Source organism: Leptonychotes weddellii, chromosome 1 (genome assembly GCF_054177405.1).
Source record: "Leptonychotes weddellii isolate Sample4059 chromosome 1, ASM5417740v2, whole genome shotgun sequence".
In the NCBI taxonomy this organism is placed as follows: Eukaryota; Metazoa; Chordata; class Mammalia; order Carnivora; family Phocidae; genus Leptonychotes; species Leptonychotes weddellii.
In genome coordinates this window covers 78,399,744-78,424,431 of record NC_138369.1, presented here as the reverse complement: position 1 = coordinate 78,424,431, position 24,688 = coordinate 78,399,744, and the positions used below count along the sequence as shown (strand labels likewise).

The window sequence follows — 24,688 nt, the reverse complement described above, 5'->3', positions numbered from 1 at the left end:
TTTTTTCCTTGATTGTTTTTCAGACTTCCTCTTTCTTTTTAGCTTTCAACCTAGGTAAATATTTCTTTTTATTTATCTTGCTTGAGATTCTCAGACTCCTTAAATACATGGCCTTCTTCACTTTTGGCAAAATCTTAAGTTAATTTATCTTCAAATATTGCTTCTGCCCATTCGCACTTTTTTCTCCTTCAGGGATTCTAAGTTGCATCACTGCATTTTCTTTCTCTTATCTTTCCTTTGTATTTTCCATCATTTGTCCATGTTTTATTCTAAACATTTTCTTTTGACCTATCTTCAAGTTCATTAATTATATTTTAATCTTTAAGGCCTTAATTTCAGTTACTTTACTTTTCAATATTATAATTTCCATTCATTTCACTTTTTTTATGGTTTTCCACTCTTTCTTAAAGTGCTCAATCTTATCTTTTATCCCCTTGACCACAGCGAACATAGCTATTGCAAAGTAGGAGCATGGTAATGCCAGTATCTAGATTTGCCATGGGTCTGTTTCTATCTTCTGTTGCTTCTGCCTTTTTGCATTTTTGTTGTTTGTCCTTCTGTGTCAGGGGTTACTTTCTGAGTGGGTATCAAGCATTGTATTTGCAAAATTATTTGAAGAAATAATTTAAGCCCCAGAATGGTGTTTTTTTCCTCCCTTTGGAGAAAATTTAAGCTTGCTTTTTCCAGGTTCCTGGAAGCCTTTGCACTTTGGAGATGCCTAGGGACAGTGGCACTCTAAGATCACCTTATGCTGATTTCAGAAATTTCAATGTCTGTGGCTGAGTGGCAATTTCAAGAGGGCCTGTTCTATATCCAGCCCATCCTTCCTCATAGGGTGCTGCCTTTCGAGGTCCCAATCCAAAGTGAGGAGGGGTTCAGAGCTGCCTGGGACACCAAATCTTTTATTCTCTTAGCACTCTGAAGTTATAAAAAACCCCATTTAGTCTCTATCCTCTGAGCTACCTTCTCTAGTTTCACCTAATAACTGCCCCAAACCCCAGGCTCCTCCCTCAATCTCGAGGCAGCAGAGATCCTGGCCTGGTAAATTCTTCACTAGCTTGTTTAACACTCTACTTCAAGCAGAGTTTTTTTTTTTTTTTTTAATTTAGCTTTCCTAATTGGTCTCCGTGGGTGGGCTGGTCCAAAATAACTAGTCCGTCCTTACCAGATGTTAAAGTCTGAAAGATTCATATTTAACTAAAAACATACTGAGTAAAATTTACTCTGAAAGCAGAATTCTACAGCCAATCAAACTTGCAATCAGATGTAAAAAGAGAATAATGATATTTTATACATATAAGATCTCAAAAGTATGTTCTATCAAAAATGGAGAAATAAAGATGACAGAATACAAAGAGACAAAAAGGAGAAAAGCATAGAAAACTCCAGAATAATAGTGAAGGGAGTTGCCAAAATGACAGCTATCCAGCTAACCTAGAGAATAGTTTATCCTTATTTGAGAATGGCAAGCTCCACAAAAGAGAAAAAAAAAAAGAAGGAGAAGAAATGGATAGATTACCTGATATATCTGAAGATACAGAGAAGACTTACACTTGTGTCAGAGAGTTTGGGAAGAATCAGTGGTAGGTACATTTTTAAAAAGCATCTGAGGGCGCCTGGGTGGCTCCGTTGGTTAAGCAACTGCCTTTGGCTCAGGTCCTGATCCTGGAGTCTCAGGATTGAGTCCTGCCTCGGGCTCCCTACTCAGCAGGAAGTCTGCTTCTCCCTCTGACCCTCCCCCCCCTCATGCTCTCTCTCTCTTTCAAATAAATAAAATCTTTAAAAAAAAAAAAAGCAAATGAAAATGAGATAATTATTAATTCCCAGGAAAACAAAAAATTGTATAAGAAGTTCATCATTATACTATCTGACTCAATGTGAATAATATTTACCATCTTAATGATGTAAATACTAAATATTGATCTAACCAAAAATTAAGTTCTATAATCCTGGCAGGATAAGGGGATGAAAATTGTATGTAAAAGAGCAAAACTCTTATCTCTCATAGTAGCAAGTCATTAGATAAACAGCTAAAACTGAAAATTAAGAAAAATCAGTATTGAATGCCACTTAGAAACATGGGGAAAATACCAAAAGAAAGAATTAAAGGCATTGAAATGACCTCTTCAGAGAAGCCAGAATCCCAGCTTCGGGAGGGTGGGCAGGTGATTACTGTTTTTTCTTACCAGCCTTACAGAATCATTTTTCTTTTTACTTACTACACATGGCAAGCATAAATATTAAATGTAAAGATAAGACTGCTTAACTTTATTTCTGTTCCAAGGTCCGGTTCATAATGTGCACTCACCAATACTGAAATTTCTTAAAGAAAAAAAGGAGAAAAAAAGAGGCTAAATGCTGAGTGAGGAATGGCATTGGGCAGAGAAATGGGAGCCAAGGTTTGAAACTGTCAGTATGGGTGATAGAAGAAAGAGCTGAAATAACAGATCGTTTGAGATACAATTGAGTTTTCAAAGAACTTTCTTAAATAGTAACTCACTCTTCATAACAACCCTGGGACATAGACATTATATCCCAATTTCACACACGATGAAACAGGCTCAGAGAGGTTAGACTATTTGTCCAAGGCCAGTCAGCAGAAAAGAGGTAGAGCCAGGACTCCAAATTCCTTACTCATTTCATCAGGTCAACCTGCTCTACATGGCATTACGAGTTATCACCAGCAGAAATGGCCATGAAAACCAACCCAAGCCCAACAATGTAATCAGAAAACACCTAAAGTATTCAATTACAAAATGAATTGTTTATGCTAGTACTCCTGCAAGCATGATCGGCACACAGGCTGGAGCTGGTCACTACAGCAATCCAGCACAAGGTAAGGAGCTTGAGGCAGAATGTGAAGCAATGACCTCACCAAACACACTGTTCCGGGCAGCTGGCATTTTTTATGTAGCAAAACTTTCTAGGATGCAATATACTGATTTACATTCTGCTGAAAGCTTTCCATCTCACCACGGACTGTCATTTGAGTGGCACTGGTTCATACCACAGAGCTGCTTCTAGGCCTGTAACTTTCAAACAAATAAGAATGACAAAAACTTAAAGCTCTATTTTCTAACTCTTACATAAAAGTAGATTATGAACGTGTTAATACCAACACAATTTCACAGAAGAGCTCTGTGGGATAGATTCCCATTACTAGCGTTTGGTAAAAGCACTTTACTTCTAGAAACTTAATCAACTTTCAGCAACCCAATCAATGAAGCAGTAAATTGACCAGACAGCTACAATTCTAAATTTCTTTTATGTCCCCAGGCCAAAATTGTAATCTTCAGATCCTTACCATGGAACCTATCCATTCAATCCCTTTAATTTCTTTTTAAGGTATTAAGTAATGGCAATAATGACCTTGACATCAAAACTAAGCTACAGGAATAAGTTTAAACAGCCCCAGAGTGACTAAATATTCTCATAATCACACATATGGGAATTTCTTTAATGGGTTTCTAACAAAATAAACAACTTAGATATCTATATATACATACAGTGTTTTTCTTAGCTAGGAAACCACAATCACTTTAACTTACTAAACAAAACTACTTTTGTTTTGCCCCAGGAAAAATAAAGAAGGGTAGCTATAGTAGCTTACCAGACAAGGAGCACTGACCTTCCCTAAATTACAATGTTTAAAAAATCAAATATGGGGGTGCCTGGGTGGCTCAGTTGGTTAAGCCACTGCCTTCAGCTCAGGTCATGATCCTGGAGTCCCGGGATCGAGTCCCGCATCGGGCTCCCTGCTCAGCGGGCAGCCTGCTTCGCCCTCTGACCCTCCCCCCTCTCATGCTCTCTCTCTCTATCTCATTCTCTCTCTCAAATAAATAAATAAAATCTTTAAAAAAAAAAAATCAAATATGATTATCATTCCATGTACTTTTTTACCACCTTCTGCATCTGCGCATGAGGTATAATTTTAAAATACATTCTTTTCTTTTTTTAAGATTTTATTTATTCTTTTGAGACACACAGATACAGAGAGTGAGAGCATGAGCAGGGGGAGAGGCAGAAGCAGGCTCCTTGCTGAGCCAGGAGCCCGATGTAGGGCTCGATCCCGGGACCCTGGGATCATGACCTGAGCCGAAGGCAGATGCTTAACTATCTGAGCCACCCAGGTGCCTCTTAAAATACATTCTTAAAGGTCTATTCAAATTTTAAAATAAATTCCACTTTAGCAAATGGCATTCACAGAAAACTGAATTTGACGTGGCCAATTTTACTCTGTACTGCTTTGACCCAAAGTGCAAATGGTCAGCCACTGAGAGATTCCCTTGACAAGCATAAAACACTTTTTATCAAGCCTAATTCTTTCCTTGTTACATGAAACATTTCTAAAATGACACTCTTGCTAAGTGTCATCAAAAGAATCACAATGTCAGTGTGTATATTCGCGGAAGTGTTCCCAAGTAAGCTAAGTAACAGCACTAATATCTGGTGATCCTACTGGTAGGAAAGTCCAGCAGAGTGGGGCTTGGGACCAGGGCTTCCCTACTTTTCCAGTCCTCAGATGGACATTCATACCAGACATTTAGAAGCAATTCTTGGGCTTAGAAGTGCTTTGTGCTTCCCTTCCAATATTCCATGTTCTTCTTTTTACTGTACCAGCTAAACTGTGAGAAATCAATTAGCATGTTAGTCAATTTTTCCCCCAAATCACCAATAACTAGTGGTGGTGGGATTCCAAGTAATTTTTATTTTTCTCTTTTCTTTCTTTTCCCCTAATTTTCAACAAGGGCAAATAAAAAATTTTTAAAGGGTTTTCTGAATTTTGTTTTTAAATAGAACCCAAAGAGGCAAATTACTGAATTTTGGGCTTAACTTTTTTACCCTAGCCATACAATGAGGCCAAAAACAACGTACACTAAATTCAGTCAATGTTAATACAAGCATGTAATAGGATGACGGCTAGACAAAGTTCGTGTAACACCCTTTATATTTTCTTAAAGAAGTTATGTATTATATGTGACCAAGGTAATATGATCCTTGAAATAAATATTAATATTCTTATGTGTTTTCACAACGAATTCTTCTCCTAAAAGAAACCACGAGAATTAAAAGATAATACAGAAACTAACTTGACACACAAATGCTTTCTTCAACAAATATTTAAGAAACATACTTAGAAATGCAAACTGGTGTAGCCACTCTGGAAAACAGTATGGAGGTTCCCCGAAAAGTTAAAAATAAAGCTACCCTATGACCCAGCAATTGCACTAGTAGCTATTTATCCAAAGAATACAAACATAGTGATTCAAAGGGGCACATGCACTCCAACGTTTAGAGCAGCAAAGTCCACAAGAGCCAAAATAGGGAAAGAGCCCAGATGTCCACTGACAGATGAATGGATAAAGAAGATGTGGTATACACACACACACACACACACACACACACACTCACTCAATGGAGTATTACTCAGCCATCAAAAAGAATGAAATCTTGCCACTTGCAACAATGTGGATGGAACTAGAGGGTATTATGCTAAGCAAAATAAGTCAGTCAGAGAAAGACAAATACCACATGATTTCACTCATATGTGCAATTTAAGAAACAAAACAGATAAAAATAGGGGAAGGGAAGAAAAAAAAATAAGATGAAAATTGAGAGGGAGGCAAACCATGAGAGACTCTTAACTCTAGGAAACAAACTGAGGGTTGCTGGAGGGGAGGGGGAGTGGCTGATAGGGTAACTGGATGATGGGCTTTAAGGCAGGCACGTGATGTAATGAGCACTGGGTGTTATATGCAACTGATGAATCACTAAATTCTACCCCTGAAACTAGTTAATACAGTACATGTTAACTAAATTGATTTTAAAGAATTTTTTTAAAAAGAAACATATTTAATATAAAAGCCAAGATCAAAATATCAAAAAGAGGAGTGAATCAACAGCTTTACCTCTTTGTGTTTCATATCCAACTGACCCCTAAGGGCCTTAAGTTCTTGTTCACGGATGTCCAGGCAAGTTTCGAGAGCATGTGTCTGCCCTTCCCATTCAGATTTTTTATGAGCCACCATTATGTCAATCTGTTTCATGAGCTCTTGTAGTTCTGCTTCACAGGATGTCAAAAATCCCCTGTAAATAAGAACATATGCCCATGACTTTTTCTCTTTCACATGTAAAAATATAGCAGATGTAAACCCAGCTGTGGTGGAACAATGTCAGTAAAGAAATTATTAGAGACAAAGAAAAGGATTTCTGCACTTTTCCCTTTAACATTCATATTAAGGTGATTATTTATTCCACTGCATACTTGACCTTCCTCTAATAGCCAACCCTGAAGCCTAAGTCATTTGGTCAAACACAAGACTGATGTTTAAGTCCAGCTTGTGAGCGAGGCTTCCACAACCAACAACTAGCTCTTTTGTAATGTTTTAGGAATACTCTCAGGAAAAATCCAGGCAAGCCTGTCACATTTTTATTTATTTATTTATTTATTTTTTTTAAGATTTTATTTATTCATTTGAGACACAGGGATACAGAGAGAGAGCATGAGCAGGGGAGAGGCAGAGGGAGAGGGAGAAGCAGGCTCCCCGCTGAGCCAGGAGCCCGATGTGGGGCTCGATCCCAGGACCCTGGGATCATGACCTGAGCTGAAGGCAGATGCTTAACCATCTGAGCCACCCAGGCGCCCCAAGCCTGTCACATTTTTAGCTAACCAAAATAAAAAGCCTTTGAAGTGAGAGGCTTATTGGGGAAAATGACAATACAATTTTAAGAGCTGTTTCAAGAGCCAGATTTATTTCAACTATTTCTTCCCACCTTATTATTAGAAACTTACTGCAACGGACCTTATTGTAAACTGACTGAGGTCCTTCACAGTTACAGGAGATGCCAGATATCTCAGAGGCAGGAAAAGAAGCAAACATAGATGTACTGGATTCAAATAGGCTTCCAGAAATGGCCACAGAAAGCTGTAGCTAGGAAGGCTTAAATACTTTTTTATAAAAGCATCTGTTCTTAGTGTACAAAACTTCTGAACTTCTACTTTTGCTTTTGAAGAGGAGAAAATTGAGAGTGGAATGAAAGCAAGCAGCAAGCCGTTGCTGAGATGAGGCAAACACCCCAAAGAGAGATGCTGTCCACAGACATGACATGGATCAGCTGAGCTTCCACTTAGCACTTTTGCTTCTATACCCAAAGCATAGAATGGTCAGAGGCATAACTTGGATATGCTTTTTAAACTCAGTGAGAAGCTTAAGGTCAAAAGCTAACTTACCCTTCATGTCCCCGATTTTGTATTCCTTCCAACAAAGCCTCCATCATCAAATCCCCTTTGTTTTGGCAACTGGGAAAGCAAAAAAAAAAAAAAAAATCAGTCAGGAGAAAATACATTGTAAGTCCTAACATTCCAACTTACAAACCTAAGAATGTGAAAGCATACAATAACAAATAACAATGAGAAAATGCAGCACTTCTTAGCTGCCAAACACCATCAGTTCGCATGTGCCCCTTAGGAAGCAGTCAAGGAACATCACTTCAAGAAATATTCAAACCAAATACATTTCAGGCTAAAAGAAAATAACTTTTAATGATCTGAATTGCTGCTGATACTCTCCCCACATGATAGAGATCATACCTCATTGTTGTACCCCTGTGAACCAAGAGGGCTAGAAGCAGAGGGACACTGACAGAAAGCCTTCACAAAATGAGGGGAAGTAATTAGGGGTCACACATGTCAGAGGAAAAGTAGATCTTTTTTTTTTTTTAAGAGACATTATAAAAAGGTTAAATGCCCTGAGCTTGAACTCTTTGGTCCATCATGGGAGATCTTACCCACACCCTTCAGATGACAGGCCTGTGAAGCTTCCTAGAACACTCTCCCTTCCCTCAAAGGCAACTATATGGGCCCTCCCTCCTCTACTTCCCCACTGCTAGTCTTTAACAGGTTCTTTCACAGGAGTTACACCACCCTGGGAATGAGGTTTTTGCACACCCTTTTTCCTTACTGTTCTAAATCTAATTTTATTCACCTCCGCAGCTCGAGACAGCGTAGTGTAGCGTTTCAGTATGGTACATGTTAGATGTTTTTGTCTGAACTTATCACAATTCCCCTCCCTTTTCCCTCTCCTTTTGTGCAAGCTGGTCACAGAGAAGCATCTAGTAGAGAAAGAAGGGAAGGAGACAGAACAGATGCCATAGAAAGGGAAAGACACATCATAAAGAAAGGAAGGTGAGGAGGAGAGGTAAAAGATTACCCTTCAATTCAGAAGTGCCAATGAGAAGTACCTGTTGGTGGTTTCTCACCTCTACAAAATGTTAACCAATGTCAAACTACTTCTCACTCCTGAGACACTGTTTTTTCCTTAAGCCTTCAAAGGCTCAGCCCTGAATTAGTCTTTAGGTAATTCTGAAAAGCTGTGGTGGGAGGTTCTACCCCTTTGTCCTAATGCCTCGTGTAAAAATTACAATGCTCTGGAAGGGGATTCCTTCATTTAACAGAGAATTCAGTGTCGTACTAACCACCAGATACATAGTGATGAAAGACATGCTCCTTTTCAAGGAATTAATAATCCAGTATGGGAAAGAAAAAATTAACCCAAAATGTTCCCCCAAGTGGGGCACCTGGGTGGCTCAGTCGTTAAGCGTCTGCCTTCGGCTCAGGTCATGGTCCCAGGGTCCTGGGATCGAGCCCCGCATCGGGCTCCTTGCTCTGTGGGAAGCCTGCTTCTCCCTCTCCCACTCCCCCTGCTTGTGTTCCCTCTTTCGCTGTGTCTCTCTCTCTGTCAAATAAATAAATAAAATCTTTAAAAAAAAAAAAAAAAAAGTTCCCCCAAGTATAATAAATGTAGTGACAGAGGTGAGGACAGGGTGTCCTGGAGACACAGAGGAGAATGGAAGACTGGAAAATACAACTACTGCATGCTATTTGCATCCATTTCTGAAGTTACTAACAGAAGTATTTAACTATTTATGCACAAATATGGCAGAGAGGCTTTTTCTCCAGTTGGCTTACCCTTCACATTACACCAACATTAAATAAATTAAAACCTAAAGAAAGAGGTTTTCATGTTCTAATCCACTTTCTTTCAAACTATGATATGGTCAATTACAGCACAGTCTAGATTTAATGTCTTATTCCACTCTGGGGACCTGCCAGGCAGGGCCCAGTTCACACAGTACCATGTGGATAAAAACCCAGGAGAGAGTCCTACTCTGCAACTAAGTAGCTTTGTGTCCTTGGACTTCAGTTTTTGCATCTGTAAAATGAGCAGTATGAACGATAATCCCCAAGGTTTCATGGCATTCTAGTAGCCAATTAAATGTCCACTGCGAGTAGCATGCTCTTGCCTACTGTCACGGATATTTATTAAATCTGTAAGAAAGTGCTATTCCTAAGGACAGTGCCACTGAAGTCATTTAAAACTATCATCAGTAAAATTATACTTCTTTAGGTCGTTTCCTTCTTAAACATTAATCTATTTAGCAATATAAATTTGTAACACATTTAGTAATATATTAATATATTTTCTAGATGACATTATTAATAATTAGCAATGTTTATGACAGAAGGTAACAGTCACTGAGTGTGCAACTGTTCTGCCTCCTATACACTGTCTGATTCATTCTTCACAACACTCATAAAAGATAGACACTATTACTTGGAGGAAACTGAGGCTTGGAGGGTTAAATAGGTTGACTACAGTAAACTACACATTATAGTCATAGGATCAAACCTAAGCAGTGACTCCCAAGTCCCAACCAATGTGCAATCTTTATAAATTTTACAGGATTCCAGACCTTAAAATACCTTCCTATTTTCTTTTGCTTTAATAGTGTCTTCTTGGCAATAAATGAAACCAAACCAAAAGGTCTGGGTACAGGAAAAAAACGCAAACTCACCACCATGGACACCAGATGGCAGTAACACGATAGTGAAAATAGTCCCCATCTTGGGAAATTGCCATTTCAGAAGTAAAAATAATGGTCTAAGACTAAAACAAAGAGATCTCTGTTTTTAAGAAATGGGGGTGGGGGACCAGCAACATTCTCTGTAGAAAATAATCTTACTATTGTGTAATGTATTTCTTTACCAACACCTTCACCATCTGTTTGAATAGCTGCCAAACACCATCAGTTCTCATTCCTTAGAATCAGGGAAATAGCAAGGGCTCAGATTTTCTGTGGACTTTCCTGAGTTTCTCACAGCTACATCACCAATTCCTTCCTAACCACACTGAACCTCATTTAACTCTACGTACTATGTCATTCTGCTTTCTTCTTTTACCTGGGCCATGTAATAATGATGTAAAGTTAGATATTCTTTGTTCATTATAATAAATGCAAATTTACTCACTGTTTGATAATCTACTACTCCTTGCCACTAACGTAAAATGCTAATGTGGTTACATAAAAACTATGTAGCTCTACAACTGTCATTTCTGCAGTTAAACCAAGACATCAAAAAATATAAGTTATTAATTATAATTCTCCTTTTAAGTTATTTATTATAACTCTCCTTTGGAATGAAGGCTGTTTTAAATCAGTGAAATCTAGAATAGGAGGCTTAAAGGGAATACAGGGTGGGAAGCAGGGAAAACACACTTTAAATCTTAGGGGGAAAAAAAGTCCAGATAGGATATCTAATAAAAGGCAAAGCTTTGAAATTCATTAGCATATTGGAATTTAAGAGCTAGAAAGGATCTGAAGGTCTCCTCTTTAACCTCTTTATTTTACAGATCAGGAAAAATATTCTGAGTATAGCAATAATCGTGCCTCAGATAAACCTGTGAGTATAATCCCATGATCAAATTACTCACAAAATGGGACACAGGAAGAAAATAAAAACTCTGGATAGAATTATGAATTAATGTGTATTAATAGAAGGGATATCCCTACCCATCAAGTCTCACTTAAAGGAGAGTAATGATACTATGTTACTATATTACATATATATATACATATGTATACATATATGTATACATATACATACATACTATGATTATAAAGATCTATGGCTCTGTCAGATTTACTATGGCTGATAAACTGGCTGCTCCAATAAACAATAATTTACCATTGCCCAGAAAGTTCCTACTTAAACTTAAGGGGAAAAAAAATCACAGATAAAGTATCAAAGAAATTTTCCAAAATAAAAGTGGAATTTTAAAACATTGATCAAACTAGGACTCAAAATCCAGAAAGAATGAGGAGAAAGACTGAGAAACCAGAGTAGATAAAAATAGACTTTTACATGGGAAAAATGCCATAAGCAAAGTCTAAAGACAAAAGTATTTGGAAGTTTTATCAGAGAAGGTTATTTATCCAAATATATAAAAAGCTTCTAAAAATTGAGAGGGGAGGGGTGCCTGGGTGGCACAGTTGGTTAAGCACCCAGCTCTTGGTTTCAGCTCAGATCATGATCTCATGGGTCATGAGATCAAGGCCTGTGTCTGGCTCTGCGCTCAGTCCAGAGTCTGCTTGAGTTTCTCTCTCCCTTGCCCTCTGCTCCTCCCCCCAGCTCTCTCTTTCTCTAAAATAAATAAATAAATCCTAAAAAAATAATAATAATAAAATAAAAATAAAATTTGAGAAGGGAAAAAAGGAATCTATAGAAAAATGGGCAGAAGATATGAACAAGTAGTTCACAGAAAAAGAAATGCAAATGACCTTAAACATATGAGAAGATCAGCATTATTTACAATAGCCAAGATATGGAAGCAGCTCAAGTGTCCAACGACTGATGAATGGATAAAGAAGAGGTGAGATGGATATAGAGATAGGTATAGATATAATGGGTTAATATATACATATATATATATCCATGGATATATACATATGATGGAATATTACTCAGCCATAAAAAGAGAATGAAATCTTGCCATTTGCAATGACAAGGATGGAGCTAGAAACTATAATGAGTATAATGCTAAGTAAAATAAGTCAGAGAAAGACAAATACCATATGATTTTACTCATATATTTAAGAAACAAATGAACAAAGGGAAAAAAGAGACAGAGAGAGAGACACAAACCAAGAAACAGACTCTTAACTACAGAGAAGAAACTGATGGTTACCAGAGGGGAGGTAGGTGGAGGGATGGGTGAAATAGGTGATGGGGATTAACTGGTGCACTTGTCTCGATGAACACTGGGTAACGTATGGAATTGTTGAATCACTATATTGTACACCTGAAACTAATAAAACACTGTATGTTAACTAACTGGAATTAAAATAAAAACTTTAATTAAGTTAAAACACACACAACAAAACATATGAAAAGATGCTCTATCTTGCTTACAAGAAGAGAAATACAAATTTAAAATACACCAAGTTACCCTTCCTTCTATATTTAGATTAACCAAAACTCAAAAGTTTGACAATACACTCTTATGACAGATATATTTATAGGAAAATGGGCCCTCATATACACTGTAGGCAGGAATGGAAAATGGTACAATTTCTATAGAGATTTTGGCAATACCTAGCAACTAAGAAATACGACTTCACCCTTTGATCCAACAATGCCACTTCTAGGAAGCTATCCCAAAGTCACACTGGCAAAAATACAAAATCACATATGCACAAGGACACACAGTGCAGCGCTATATGCAACAGTAGGACACAGCACAAAGGCCTGTCAACAGGGACTAGTTGAATATTCATCTACCAGTGGAATATTATGAAGCTGTAAAAATGGATAACATATTTCTTCTAAGGAGGATCTACAAGGCACATATTACCAGGGGGGAGAAGCAAGTAGATAATGCATTTGTTTTTATGGAAGGATAAACCCAAAGCTAGTAAATATGATACCTATAAGAAAGGGAACTAGGGGGCGCCTAGGTGGCTCAGTTGGTTAAGCATCTGACTTCAGCTCAGGTCATGATCCCAGGGTCCTGGGATCAAGTCCCACATCAGGCTCCCTGCTCAGTGGGGAGTCTGCTTCTCCTTCTGCCCCTCCCCTCTGCTTGTCCTCTCTTACTCTCTCTCTCTCTCAAAATAAATGAATATTTAAAAAAAAAAAAGAAAGAAAGGGAACTATGGTGGAGAAAAGAGGAATGAACGCTAAACTTGTCTGGATATCTGTAGTTTTATGCTAATGTTTTACATATAATAAAACAAATCCAAATGGGAAAAAAAAAGCAGTATGAAAAAATTGGAAACAAAATGAAACAGATCAACTATCAATTAGATATCAAGGTGGAAAACTAAACATATAACAAAATGTTACACATGCCTTTAAAATGCAATAATTCTACTGTACATATCCCAAGTAGGATATAACTAAAGATAAAAAGAGAACTGCAAAGAAATCCTAAACACTATTCAGGAATCATATTGTTAATAATAAAATTGGTATAATTAATTTGAAATTAATATATATAATACAGGATTTAAAAAAAGTAATTATGTTAATGACATTAGGTTCCAAGATTTTCAGCAAGACAAAAAGACCCAAATATAAGAACAAATACAAAAAATTAAATTAAAATGTAAATATCAGTGTGAATTCTGTATATTTGTTTAAAAATATATATATTTCCTAACTCTGGCCACTGCAAACCCTAGAACCATTGACCAACCTGGCACTATAAGCACCTCTAGCACCCAGACTGTGGTCTCTAAATACCATCTCCCACCCAAAGGAACCAGGGCTTTTTGGTGGCCATTAATGGATAAATGAGGGAGGAACATGTTTTACCAGAAAATAGGGAAATTGATTATCAAAGATTACTGGTCATATCAAAATGGACAGGAGCCAACTTAAAGGGGATGCCGCTGACCAAAGGAAGGGCAATTTGAGTATTAAAAAAAAAAAAAAGACTGCAATAAGTTGAAAAGGTTTAAATATATTCAAGTCCATGATGATTTAAAAAAAAAAAAGGCAGAAACCCTCATGGTTACTTTTGGAAGTTGCTAGGCCACCATCTCATTACTGTAGTCCAAAAATAGAGGGAAAGAATTAAGCATTTTTCTTGCCTTTCCTGTACAAACTATATTTCAAATAGCTGATGGCAGTCAAATGGCTGGCAGGGTAGAGTTCTTCTTCATAAAAGATTTCCAGCTAATAAATACTGAAGGAATGACAGGATTGGAAAATCACCATTCTGCAACCCCTAATGCAATAATGGATATAGGCGATGCTAAATCCATAAAAAGATTTCACCATTAAGTGAAAAGCTCATGGGGAATTTGAGGATAGATGGATTGGGCTAACAATACCTGAACCCATTACACTGCTCAATCTTAACACAAGAGAGACAACTCAGACATTTCATACCTCTCTGATAATTAATGCAATAGATTATCTACGCACTACCTAGGAAATCTTATTGACCCCCACAAAAAAAAAAAAAAAATTAAGGTTAAATCCGATCTTCTAGATCAGTGCTATTCAACAGAACTTTCTGCAATTATTGAAATATTTTATGTCTGCACCATTTAGAGGGTAGCCACCAGGCACCTGTAACTACTGAGCAATTGAAATGTAGCTAATGAAACTAGGGACCAGAATTTTTAGTTTTATTTCATTTTAATTAATTTAAATAGCCAGAGCTGGCTGGTGGCTACTATAGTGAACAGTGCAATTCTAGATCTAACCACAGGTTTAAAGAGAAAAGATGGGGGCGCCTGGGTGGCTCAGTTGGTTAAGCGACTGCCTTCGGCTCAGGTCATGATCCTGGAGTCCCGGGATCGAGTCCCAGGATCGAGTCCCGCATCGGGCTCCCTGCTCAGCAGGGAGTCTGCTTCTCCCTCTGACCCTCCCCCCTCTCATGCTCTATCTCATTCTCTCTCTCAAATAAATAAATAAAATCTTTAAAAAAAAAAAAGGGAAAAGATGTGCATGTTAAAAGGATGTCATGCGGATGCAATCAGCTAAACCTAGAATACTGAGGGGGAAAAGGGACATATGGGAACTGCTCTATTAAAAAAGATTTAAACGGGGCGCCTGGGTGGCTCAGTTGGTTGGGCGACTGCCTTCGGCTCAGGTCATGGTCCTGGAGTCCCGGGATCGAGTCCTGCATCTGGCTCCTTGCTCGGCGGAGAGCCTGCTTCTCCCTCTGACCCTCCCCCCTCTCATGTGCTCTCTGTCTCTCTCATTCTCTCTGTCTCGAATAAATAAATAAAAATCTTTAAAAAAAAATAAAAAAGATTTAAACAATGTATCAACCAAATACAACATGTGGATCTCTATGGGATTTTGATCTAAACGAGCTAATTGTAAAAAGTCATTTAAGGGACAGTTGGGGAAATCTGAACCCAGACTGAATACTGACATGTAATTTTTATAAGTTTTCGTAGGTGTGATGACAGAAATGCAGCTTTTTAAAACCGAAAAAGCAAATTTAGTTTTTAGAGAGAAAAAAAATATATATATAAATTCAATCCCTGCAACCACTGTTCATGTTAGCTTCAGATGAATTTCAAATCAAGTTGGGACTTTTTTTTTTAAGTAGGTAACTCTGGGGGCGCCTGGGTGGCTCAGAAGGTTAGATAAGTGGATTACTGATGCTGTCACAGCTGGCTACCACTACTACATAAATGAGAAAGGGAAGGACAAAGCAAAGGTCTTCTACCTTCTAACAGGAGTAAAATGGCACAGTACAATTAACATACACATTTATTAGAAATAATCTTTAAAACCTGAATCTACATACATTGTTAAGGGCAGTGTGACTGTCTAAATGTTTAGTAATCTCTCTCCCGTTTTCATTTCATTTTTACTATACTGATCACTGATAGTGATATAGTCGAAGGGCAAGAAGTTGTACAAATCTAAAGGCGGCACTGCATTTCAACTAAGAAAATACATACACTTTATTGTATCATTAAGCTACAGCAATGATTAAGTATCTGAAAGTAACATGTAGTTGATGATCCTTATTATGACTTCGTCTTCACATCTATAAAATAAAATGGAATGCAAGCATGTGGGGAACTCTGTAACAGCAGTGTACCTACCCTACAATACTGCTTTATTAAAGCAATGAAATAATTTAAGGAAGCGGATGTAAGACTTAATGAAAACTACTTCGTGCAAATAAGGGTACTCTAAATATAAATGAAGACTAGTCACTGACGGCAGATTCGTTTTTACTCTGATGTTGTACGGAACTAAGAAAAACATTGGGCCTAGATTTACTGTCCTCAAATATCTTCACGATTAAAGTGCTCCTAAGGAACTGTCCCTTTTAAACCCTCAGTCTATCATTTATCTCCCACCCCGATTTGTATGGAGCAATCCGTAAACTCAGGGTTTCCCAACTTCTTCAGTCCTTCACGACTTCTGCCACACTTTCGTACTTCTTGTACTAACATTAACTCACTTTTTAAGAATTGCTAAATTCCCCCCATAAGTGAACTGGCATCACGTGCCGTCAATGGCCTAAGTCACAACAATGCTGGGAAGCTAACCAGATATGGCAGCCTAGGCGGGAGGGCTGTGCCGGGGGTCCCTCCTCTGCAAAGGAAGAGCGGCCCGCAGCTGGCTCCGCCGCGGAAGACGAGGACTCGGCGGCAGCTGCTCGCACCCCCCGCCGCCCTCCCGCCGGCCCGGCCTCTGGGGAGGGGCTGACCACCTGGCTGGCCCGGACGGCGCGCCGGGCAAGGCCATATCCGCCTTCGCGGGTCCGCAGGGCGTACGCGGGGAGGCCGACGGGCGGGGCGCCGCAGCGGACCCGGGCCGGCGAGGGCAGGCCTGGTGGCCAGCGGGCTGCGGCGGAGGCCGGCCCCGGGCCATACGGCCGCACAGCCCGCGGCGCCACCGCAGCCAGGGCTGCCTCCGGACCAGGACACGCCCGCCCCTCGCCTGTCCCCCGGGCGCCCATGCGGTTACTGGGCCGCCGCGAGCGCGCCCCCGAGCCTTCCCGCCGTTACGTCCGGCGGGGGCGCGCACGCGCGTCCCCGCCGACCCGACGTCCAGCCTCCGTCGTCGCCACGTTCGTTCCGCCCACTGCCCCCTCACTTTTCATTGAAGTAGCGTCCTCCCAGACCGCCCCTCCGCCCAAGCAAATGGGCTCACCCACATCCGGGGATCGGTGAGAATGGCGTGCGGGTCACGTGACGCTGAGAGGGAGCCTTGTGGAAGCGGGTGCAGCGCTGGGTCCCGCGCGGGTAAGGCTTTCCCGCGCCCCTAGTCTTGGTTTTGGAGGGACGGGGACGCGTTGGTTCCTCAGCGACGCCCTTTCCCAGCTCCCGTCAGTGGAGGTCTTTGTCTTCACTTCATCTTCACAATCACTTTCCGCACGCCGTGGAGGGCGGAAAGGCAATTGCGTGGCGGTTCTGGACCTCCCCCGCGTCCACATTTGGTATATGCAGCCGGAAGCCGGGACTGGGGTGGTCCCACGCCTGTGCACGGATGGTGGTGGCCTGCGAGGGTCAATTTTAGCGAGGGAGGAGGCCGTCCCGTTTAATTCACGTAACTACAGGTTTGCGGAACTGCAAAGCTCAGGAATGGGATGAGACGTGCCGCTGCTCCGGGGAACACACGCACCGCGGGTCTGGGAAAACCATGTAATGGGCTGTGTGACAAGCTCCCATTTGGGACCATGCGCTGCGCCCAGGGAACTAAGGGACCCCAGGAAGGATGGGTACCGAGCTCCCCCTGGGTCTAGGAGCACACAGCCAGCGGGAGACGACCGGGGAACCAAGTTTTTTAGACTGGAGGGTAGCTGGAAACAAAGGAATTGTCAAGAGCGTCCTGGGCATCGAAACTGTTACTGTGTAAGAAAAGTTTGCTCGGGAAGGTGGTAGTGTTTCATTCTGTCGCGTGTGCCAAGTGCTTGGGACAGTGGCCGTGTCCTGGACGTTGCCTGTCTTGATGCTTTCCACGCTTCCAGCCCCTGAAAAGTGAAGGCACCTTAGCGCCTGACTCTGGAAATGAGATGTTGACCAGATGAGCTGACACCAGTGTAGAGTTTGGAAGGAAAATAGGCGTTAGTGAGGGGGGAAAAAGGGCTTTTAAGTGCAAAGGCTGGAAAGTATGGCAGGGTTAGTGGTGTTAGGAAGAGAGACAATGAAGAAAGATTGAGGCCAAATTTGGGAACGATGTGCTCCAAAAGCATATCTTTGGGAAAGAGTCTGCAAAATTTACACATAATTATTGTAGACACTGATACCTGAGCAATCTGTTACAGAGACTACCTAACTTTTCAGGTGGATCATGAAGACAAGAAGGAAACGTTCAAGGGCAGAATGCTTACTGAAGCTGGAATGATTTGAAAAAACTACAGAGGAATCTGTGTGTGACTGGGAAAATTAGCTAGTTCTGATCAGCTGGAAAAATGAGGAGGGTATCCCAGGGGACAGAGCAGCAGGGACAAAGGAGTGGCAACAGGAAAAAGGGTTCTTGTAGGACAGGGATTCCAAAAATATAACTGGAACTGTGTGTACATTTCCTAAAGACAATATCCTTATACTTGTTTTGAGTTATCCACTGGGTAGTACTGAATTAATTTTTGAGTGAAACATCTAGGCTTCAGCTGTTTCACTGGTGACCAAAATAGCTGGGCACCTTCTGCTTCAGTTTTGCCTGGCTCTTTACTATGGGGGTAAGGCTCTTATCCCACCCCAACCTGTATAATTATTACCCAGGCATTAGGGCTATGATGCAGTCATACTACTGGGGCCAAGCATAGGTCTGTATGAAGGAGTTGGAGTCCACCCCTAAAGATTCTTCCTTGTATGAATGTTCGCAGCCTCAGAAACTAGGAGTGACTGGGAGTGCCTTTGGTGCCACTGGCTTCCAGGCCATCGGGATGGCTGCTTTGTGGCAGGGAACACAGTAGAGTGATAACCCATGATGAAGCAGCAGAGCCCAAACTAGGAAAGAGGAAATCCAGAGGTACCCTCCATGCTGGCTGCAGCTGTTTAGGAGAAAAAATGGAGAGTCAGTCATGGCCAAGGAGCTAAGTAACATCTTGACCACTTGGTCCAGGCATTGAAGGGAGTACAGCATTAAAAATCAGAGGAAGGAACCCCAAAGGGAAGCAGAAATGAGCAGCAAGGGGTCCTGCTACTGTTGTTCACCTGGAGGTGCCCCTTTCAGAACTCGGGTTGGGCACTATTTTAAGAAAGGCAGTTTCCTTTACAAATTCAGCTGAGGATTTCTGTCAGCTCTGTAGTTGGTCACTTTGCATAGCCCAGTTCAGTATCTTAGTACGTTCATTTAGCTCCTGTGCCTAAGAATGCTAATATTAAAGCCAAGTCAGGTAGAGACTTTTGTAAAAAGTAGTGCAGGAAAAGGCTAAAGGGGACAGCGAGGAGACTTGGTTATTAATCAGGGATTCATCAAAGGCATCCTGAACAGGGAAAGGTGAATATGCAAATTAGGAGAGAAAAGCTATATTCTAGATACACTGTGGCCTTGTCCACAAGGCCTCTGTCACACTGTGACACTGGTCTGTCAACTAGGCTATATCTGCTGTCTGTCCTATATGTGCTATAAAGCATCCATGGGGGGGAGGGGAAGGGCAGTAGGGAGAGATTGTGATCTTAGAAATAGATTGTTACCTGACCCAGATGAGAAGATGAGTCTTTCCCATTTCCCCGGGTGATGTTATACCAAAAGATACATGCAGGCTAAAAAGCCTGGGGAATCCTAATGCTAGATTACATCACCTCCTCAGTCTTCATGCTTAAGAAATAACCTCTTTGGCTTACAGATCTGACAAGATCAAAGCTGCAGGAGAATGGACAGTGAGGTACAGAGAGATGGAAGGATCTTGGACTTGATTGACGATGCTTGGCGAGAAGACAAGCTGCCGTATGAGGATGTTGCAATACCACTGGTAAACTATAATTTGTGCCAAGGATGGTGGGTTAAAGGTATGAGCTGTTGAGCCCTAGTAGAAGTTGGATGTCAATGGACAAACTAGTAGGGCAAAGAAATCAAAGCTGTGGAGTCCTCTAACTCTAGAAGACACTGGATAGTTTGACTTTTTATTTGAAGAGAACTGTGGTTCAGAGAGCTGATATGATGAGCTCAGTTAGGGGTCATGCCAGGACTGGACTCAAGACTTCTGAGCCATGTTCTGTCTGCCACACCAAAGCTAGTAAACCAGATGATGAGAGTCCAATGTACAAAAGATGGAGAGGAACGAGAAGCAATGGCATTTACACTATATTTCTTACTTGTCTACCTGTGGTTGATTGTTTGCTATTTTTAGAGACATATTTTTGGAACACACACCTATCCTAGTTTCCCTGGAAAATGTTTGGAAGACACCTGGCTTTTCTCTTGCATTTAGACCGAAGGGGTCCTGGGACACTCTTTTCTTTCCTGACCTCTAGAGAACTCTCCTGCAGGGAATTTGTTGAACCTCCTGTAATAAATGATCTAAAAGTTTTGCATTAATAAATGTTTTTTAAATCCTATTTATGTCATAGAGGCCTAACAAAAAAACAAGGAGAAGAGACTCCAGAGACTGTTTTTCTTCAGAGCCTGCCAAGTACCCTGAGAAGAGCTGTTAATAAAATGCAGCTTCCAAGTAGACTGCTGCTGCTTACTGAGAAATAAAATTCCGCTCACCCATATTTTCATTTAAGACTAAGAGATGATGATATGCGCAGTGAATAATACACATAACAGATAATAAGTCACAGCTTATTTCAAGTTTAGAAAAATAGTCAAAAGGGAGCGCACAGTGAGAATTCTAGCTGCCACTTAATACCAGTTTTATGCCATGGACTGAGGTGGAAATTTGACATACGTTCTCTCTAACTGTTGAAACAGCCTTGCAAGGGCAGTGGTGTTATCTCCATTTTACAGAAGGGAATAGGATCAGAGAGGGGAACTTGTGCAAAGCCGGGTAGCTGTTAAATTGGACTTCACACTTAGGTCTGTGTGAAGGCTCCAGATCCTGTCTTGTAAACTTTTGTTTGTTTTTTCACTTGTCAGGCATTTCTTTGAAGCCTACTGTGTGCCATAAGACTATGTGAGTGTAAGCTACAGTTTCTGCCCCTGGGGATCTAGAGAGGCAACACATAGAAATAAGTAATTACAATAATAAATGTTACAAGCCGGGTTGTGAATAGCAACATAGGATAGGAGGTGGCTGATGCCTGTTGAGTATCAGGAAAGGCTTCAGAGAGAATGTAATATTTAAGCTGGTCATAAGGGAGGGCCAGAAATTTAGTGGGGGTAGACAAGGGCACTCCCAACAGAGGGGACAGATGTGCACAGGCTCAGAGTTTTGAAAGGCTTTGGGAGATGGTGAGACATTCAGTGTGGACAGAGACTATATTTGTCATCTAAGGTAGGCAGAAAAGATGGGCTTGGACCAGATTTTGAGAGGAGTGTACAATGCCATACTTAGACTTCATTCTGAGGATAACCAGGAATGCATGGTCTTCAAAATAGAAATCTGCCACACTCAAATTTGAGTTTTAAAATGTCAGTTCCGAAGGGAATTGTTAGGGAATGTGTGCCATGGAGAAAGGGGCAAGTGACAGGGCAGAAGGACCAATGAGGAAGCGATCACAGTAGTGTAGGCAGGGAGGCAGGCCTAAACAAAGGCACGCGAGTGGAGGGGAACTGCTGGATTCTGGACAGGCTTATGGCAGGATCTGGGGACCACTGCGGTGGAAGGAGTTGAGGGAGAAGGACGTTTCCATGCTAACATCCAGGCTGTAGCCTGGCCTTCTTGTTATTCTGTCTTTTCCTGTGTCTCGTGACTCTCAGAGTGCACTGGTTAGCTTTTGTTGCTGCCTAACAAATCTCCCCCGAGTGACTTAAAACAACAGCTGTTTATCTCATGATTTTGTGTCTCAGCTGAGAGGGTCTTCCAGTCTTTGCCAGCTCGGCTGATCCCTGCTGGACTTGCTGGTGTTTTGCAGGCGGTCAGCAGGCCAGCTGGAGGCTGGGGGATGGGGAGACTTTTCACATGTCTGGTAGGTAAGCAGGTCAGCTGGGATGATGACGTGGCGAGGTCAAAGCCTCATTACCCAGCAGACTGGCCTAGACTGCACATGGCCATCTCAGGGTTCCAAGAGCAGCAGGACAAGGACTGTGAGGCTTCATGGAGCTTAGCCAAGAACGGGCCCACGGACACTGCGGCTGCTCTCTGCTAGCCAAAGCAAGTGACTCGGTCAGTCCCAATCTGATATTGGGGAAATATGACTCTGCCTTTTCATGGGAGTAACTGCCAACAATTGAGGCCAATTTGCAGTAAACCATAATTGATGGTTGTGTTTATGATACCTTATGATACTTTGTGTTGGTTTCCAAGCACATACACATTTTTTCATCTTGGCATTCGGTGTAAAAGACAGTAGTGACCAAATGAAAGATACTGTTTTAGAACATACACCACAGAGGGGCACCTGGGTGGCTCGGTTGAGTGTCCAACCCTTGGTTTTAGCTCAGGTCATGATCTTGGGGTCCTGGGATCGAGTCCAGCATTGGGCTCCAGGCTCAGTGCGCTCAGAGTCTGCTTGGGCGCACGCGCACACACACACACACACACACACACACAGACTCTCTCTCTCTCTCAAAATAAATAAATCTTAAAAAAAAAAAAGAACATGTACCACAGATAAGATGAAATTAAGTTGCTTGTCTGTCAATCAAATAATTCACTAACCAAGGACTTGTTTGTGCTTTGTGAGCTATGAATAATTACTGGAACCAAACTTTCTCTTTAAGTTTGAATGTATGATTGCTTTACAGTAAATGATAGGTCTTTGCAATTTGTACAAATATGTTTGAATCTCAGTATTATGTTTAAAAAACAACATGTGTGCGGTTCAGATATATTTGTACATACCATAAATCATTTTATATATACTAGCATAATTTTGAAGGAGAAAAACATTCATATACTGCAAATTGGAATCAGTGGGAAATTGAAAATCTCAATATTGAGTAACAGTTTGCTGCCCCCCAAAAAAGTATAAATTCAAATAATTGAAATATATTGGTATCAGTAAACTCTGGGACAAAGCAGAATCCTGGTAGTAATAAATTTAAATTTAAAATATAAGGAAACTACCAAAAGTTCTCACCACACACATAAAAACATAGTTAACTATAATGAGGTGATGAATGTATTAACTAGCCTTATTGTGATAATCATTTCATAGTATACATATGTCAGATCATCGTGTGGTACACCTTAAACTCACACAATGTTATATGTAAATTAAATCTCAAGCTGAAAAAAACACTATACGTCAGATTCCATACTAAGTGAGGCCCATGGCTTACCATTCTACGACAGTTACTGGCAGGGGAGGATCTGGTCATTTACCAGGGTTTATGTTGCTGTGCTCCATCACTAGGGGGACATCTCCTCTATTATGTTACATTTGCAGTGCTCTCCACTCACCTCCATAAGAATATAGGCATGCTGGGTACAGGATAGGTTTTTTTTTTAATAACATTTCTTGTGCTTAAGGACTATTCCAGCAAATGTGGTATTCAATTAAAGCAGCCTCCCAAAAAAGGACTCCGTATTGGGTCTTTTCGGTGATCCTAGCCTCTAGGAATAATAGCAGCTATTGAGCATCAGATGGCCGCCCACAGTGGTGAGCACTTGACCTCAATTACCTCATTTAGTTTCATAGCTGTCCTATGAGGTGATGGCTACTTTTTCCTCTCATTGCCAAAGAGGAGACAAAGGGTCGATCTTTTTATCCTAGTTCTTTCTTCTGTCAGTTATGCTGCCTGTTTCTAAGAACTCACAGGTTTGAATTCTAAGTGCTCTTGAGTTTAAGGGGTTTGTTAATGCAGAGTATACCAGCATTCTGAATGTCCATTGTACCTTTGCAGAATGAGCTTCCTGAACCTGAACAGGACAACGGTGGCACCACAGAATCGGTTAAAGAACAAGAAATGAAGTGGACCGACTTGGCCTTACAGTATCTCCATGAGAATGTTCCCCCTATAGGAAACTAATAGCTGGCTCCTCCTTCATGGACAGATTTTTGAAAAATACATAGATACAAAATGTTTTCTTTCGTCTCCTCATTCAGATCTTGAAGTGATACATCTACACTCAAAAATGTACACCTACCTAGTTTTTGTGACAGCAAAATGCAATGTGGAAATACCAGAATGAGGAATTGATTGAGATTTCTCAGGAATGCAGAGTATTTGGCCCTTTGAACCAAAAGTTCTTCATTCACCAGCTTGTGTTTGAATGTGACTGGTTCAGCATTTGCCTTTCATTCTGATTTCGCTTTACTGTCAGAGTTTAACCCATTGCAGCTACTTCCTTGTGTCCCGTGACACAGGTGACTGAAGACATGAGAGGGGTGGGCAAAGACAGGGAAGCCAGATGTAAGGAGAGTGTTAACTTCTCACATGCCTCCCTCTGAGCAGCGGTGTATAGCACCTGCAGGTAGAATGGATGTCTGGATAACCCACTCGCTGATGGCTGGGATTCCTAAGATCCCCTGTGGCGTTTTCAAAATTTGGATAAATTCACAGATTAAAGCTTATCTGGGGACGCCTGGGTGGCTCAGTCGGTTAAGCAGCTGCCTTCAGCCCAGGTCATGATCCCAGGGTCCTGGGATCGAGTCCCCCATCAGGCTCCTTGCTCAGCAGGGAGCCTGCTTCTCCCTCTCTCTCCTGCTTGTGCTCTCTCTGTCAAATAAATAAAATCTTTAAAAAAAAAAAAAAGGTTATCTGGCAGGTACTTCTGCTCTCTACAAGTTAATAAGGGGCCACTGGAAAGGACCTTTGGCTGGCTGGACCACTAGTTTTATCCAATAACAAGATTTCGTATTTTCACAG

The 24,688-nt window shown here is 41.0% G+C and overlaps 2 protein-coding genes across 20 annotated transcripts in view; one reads left to right on the top strand and one right to left on the bottom strand.

Moving 5' to 3' along the window:
- CEP63 (centrosomal protein 63) overlaps positions 1 to 17,221 on the bottom strand; it is a 55,053-nt gene extending 37,832 nt beyond the window's left edge. For 11 of the 14 annotated variants that reach the window (XR_014147072.1, XR_014147073.1, XM_081826515.1 and 8 more), the window contains exons 1-3: positions 16,369 to 16,781; positions 7,232 to 7,300; positions 5,910 to 6,087 (exon numbers count right to left, since the gene is read on the bottom strand). Coding sequence is in view for 12 of the 14 variants with exons in the window: in XM_081826515.1 (XP_081682641.1) it covers positions 5,910 to 6,087; positions 7,232 to 7,300; positions 16,369 to 16,781 (660 nt within the window). In the remaining 2 variants the exon portion in view is untranslated. Of the gene's footprint in view, positions 1 to 5,909; positions 6,088 to 7,231; positions 7,301 to 12,026; positions 12,148 to 16,368; positions 16,782 to 16,918 lie in introns of those variants that run through there. The other 3 variants (XM_081826542.1, XM_081826547.1, XM_081826558.1) reach the window with 3 other exon arrangements.
- ANAPC13 (anaphase promoting complex subunit 13) lies at positions 16,893 to 23,904 on the top strand. 6 transcript variants are annotated; one of them, XM_006736904.3, is made up of 3 exons: positions 16,893 to 17,067; positions 19,617 to 19,742; positions 23,723 to 23,904. In XM_006736904.3, exons 2-3 carry the CDS (start codon positions 19,644 to 19,646, stop codon positions 23,846 to 23,848), a joined length of 225 nt encoding a protein of 74 aa, XP_006736967.1. In that variant the 5' UTR covers positions 16,893 to 17,067; positions 19,617 to 19,643; the 3' UTR covers positions 23,849 to 23,904. The 6 variants fall into 6 exon arrangements, with proteins under 6 accessions (XP_006736967.1, XP_081682735.1, XP_030887722.1 ...); XM_081826609.1 differs by lacking the exon at positions 16,893 to 17,067 and adding an exon at positions 17,121 to 17,261; XM_031031862.2 differs by lacking the exon at positions 16,893 to 17,067 and adding an exon at positions 17,240 to 17,381.
- The last annotated feature ends 784 nt before the right edge of the window (positions 23,905 to 24,688 follow it).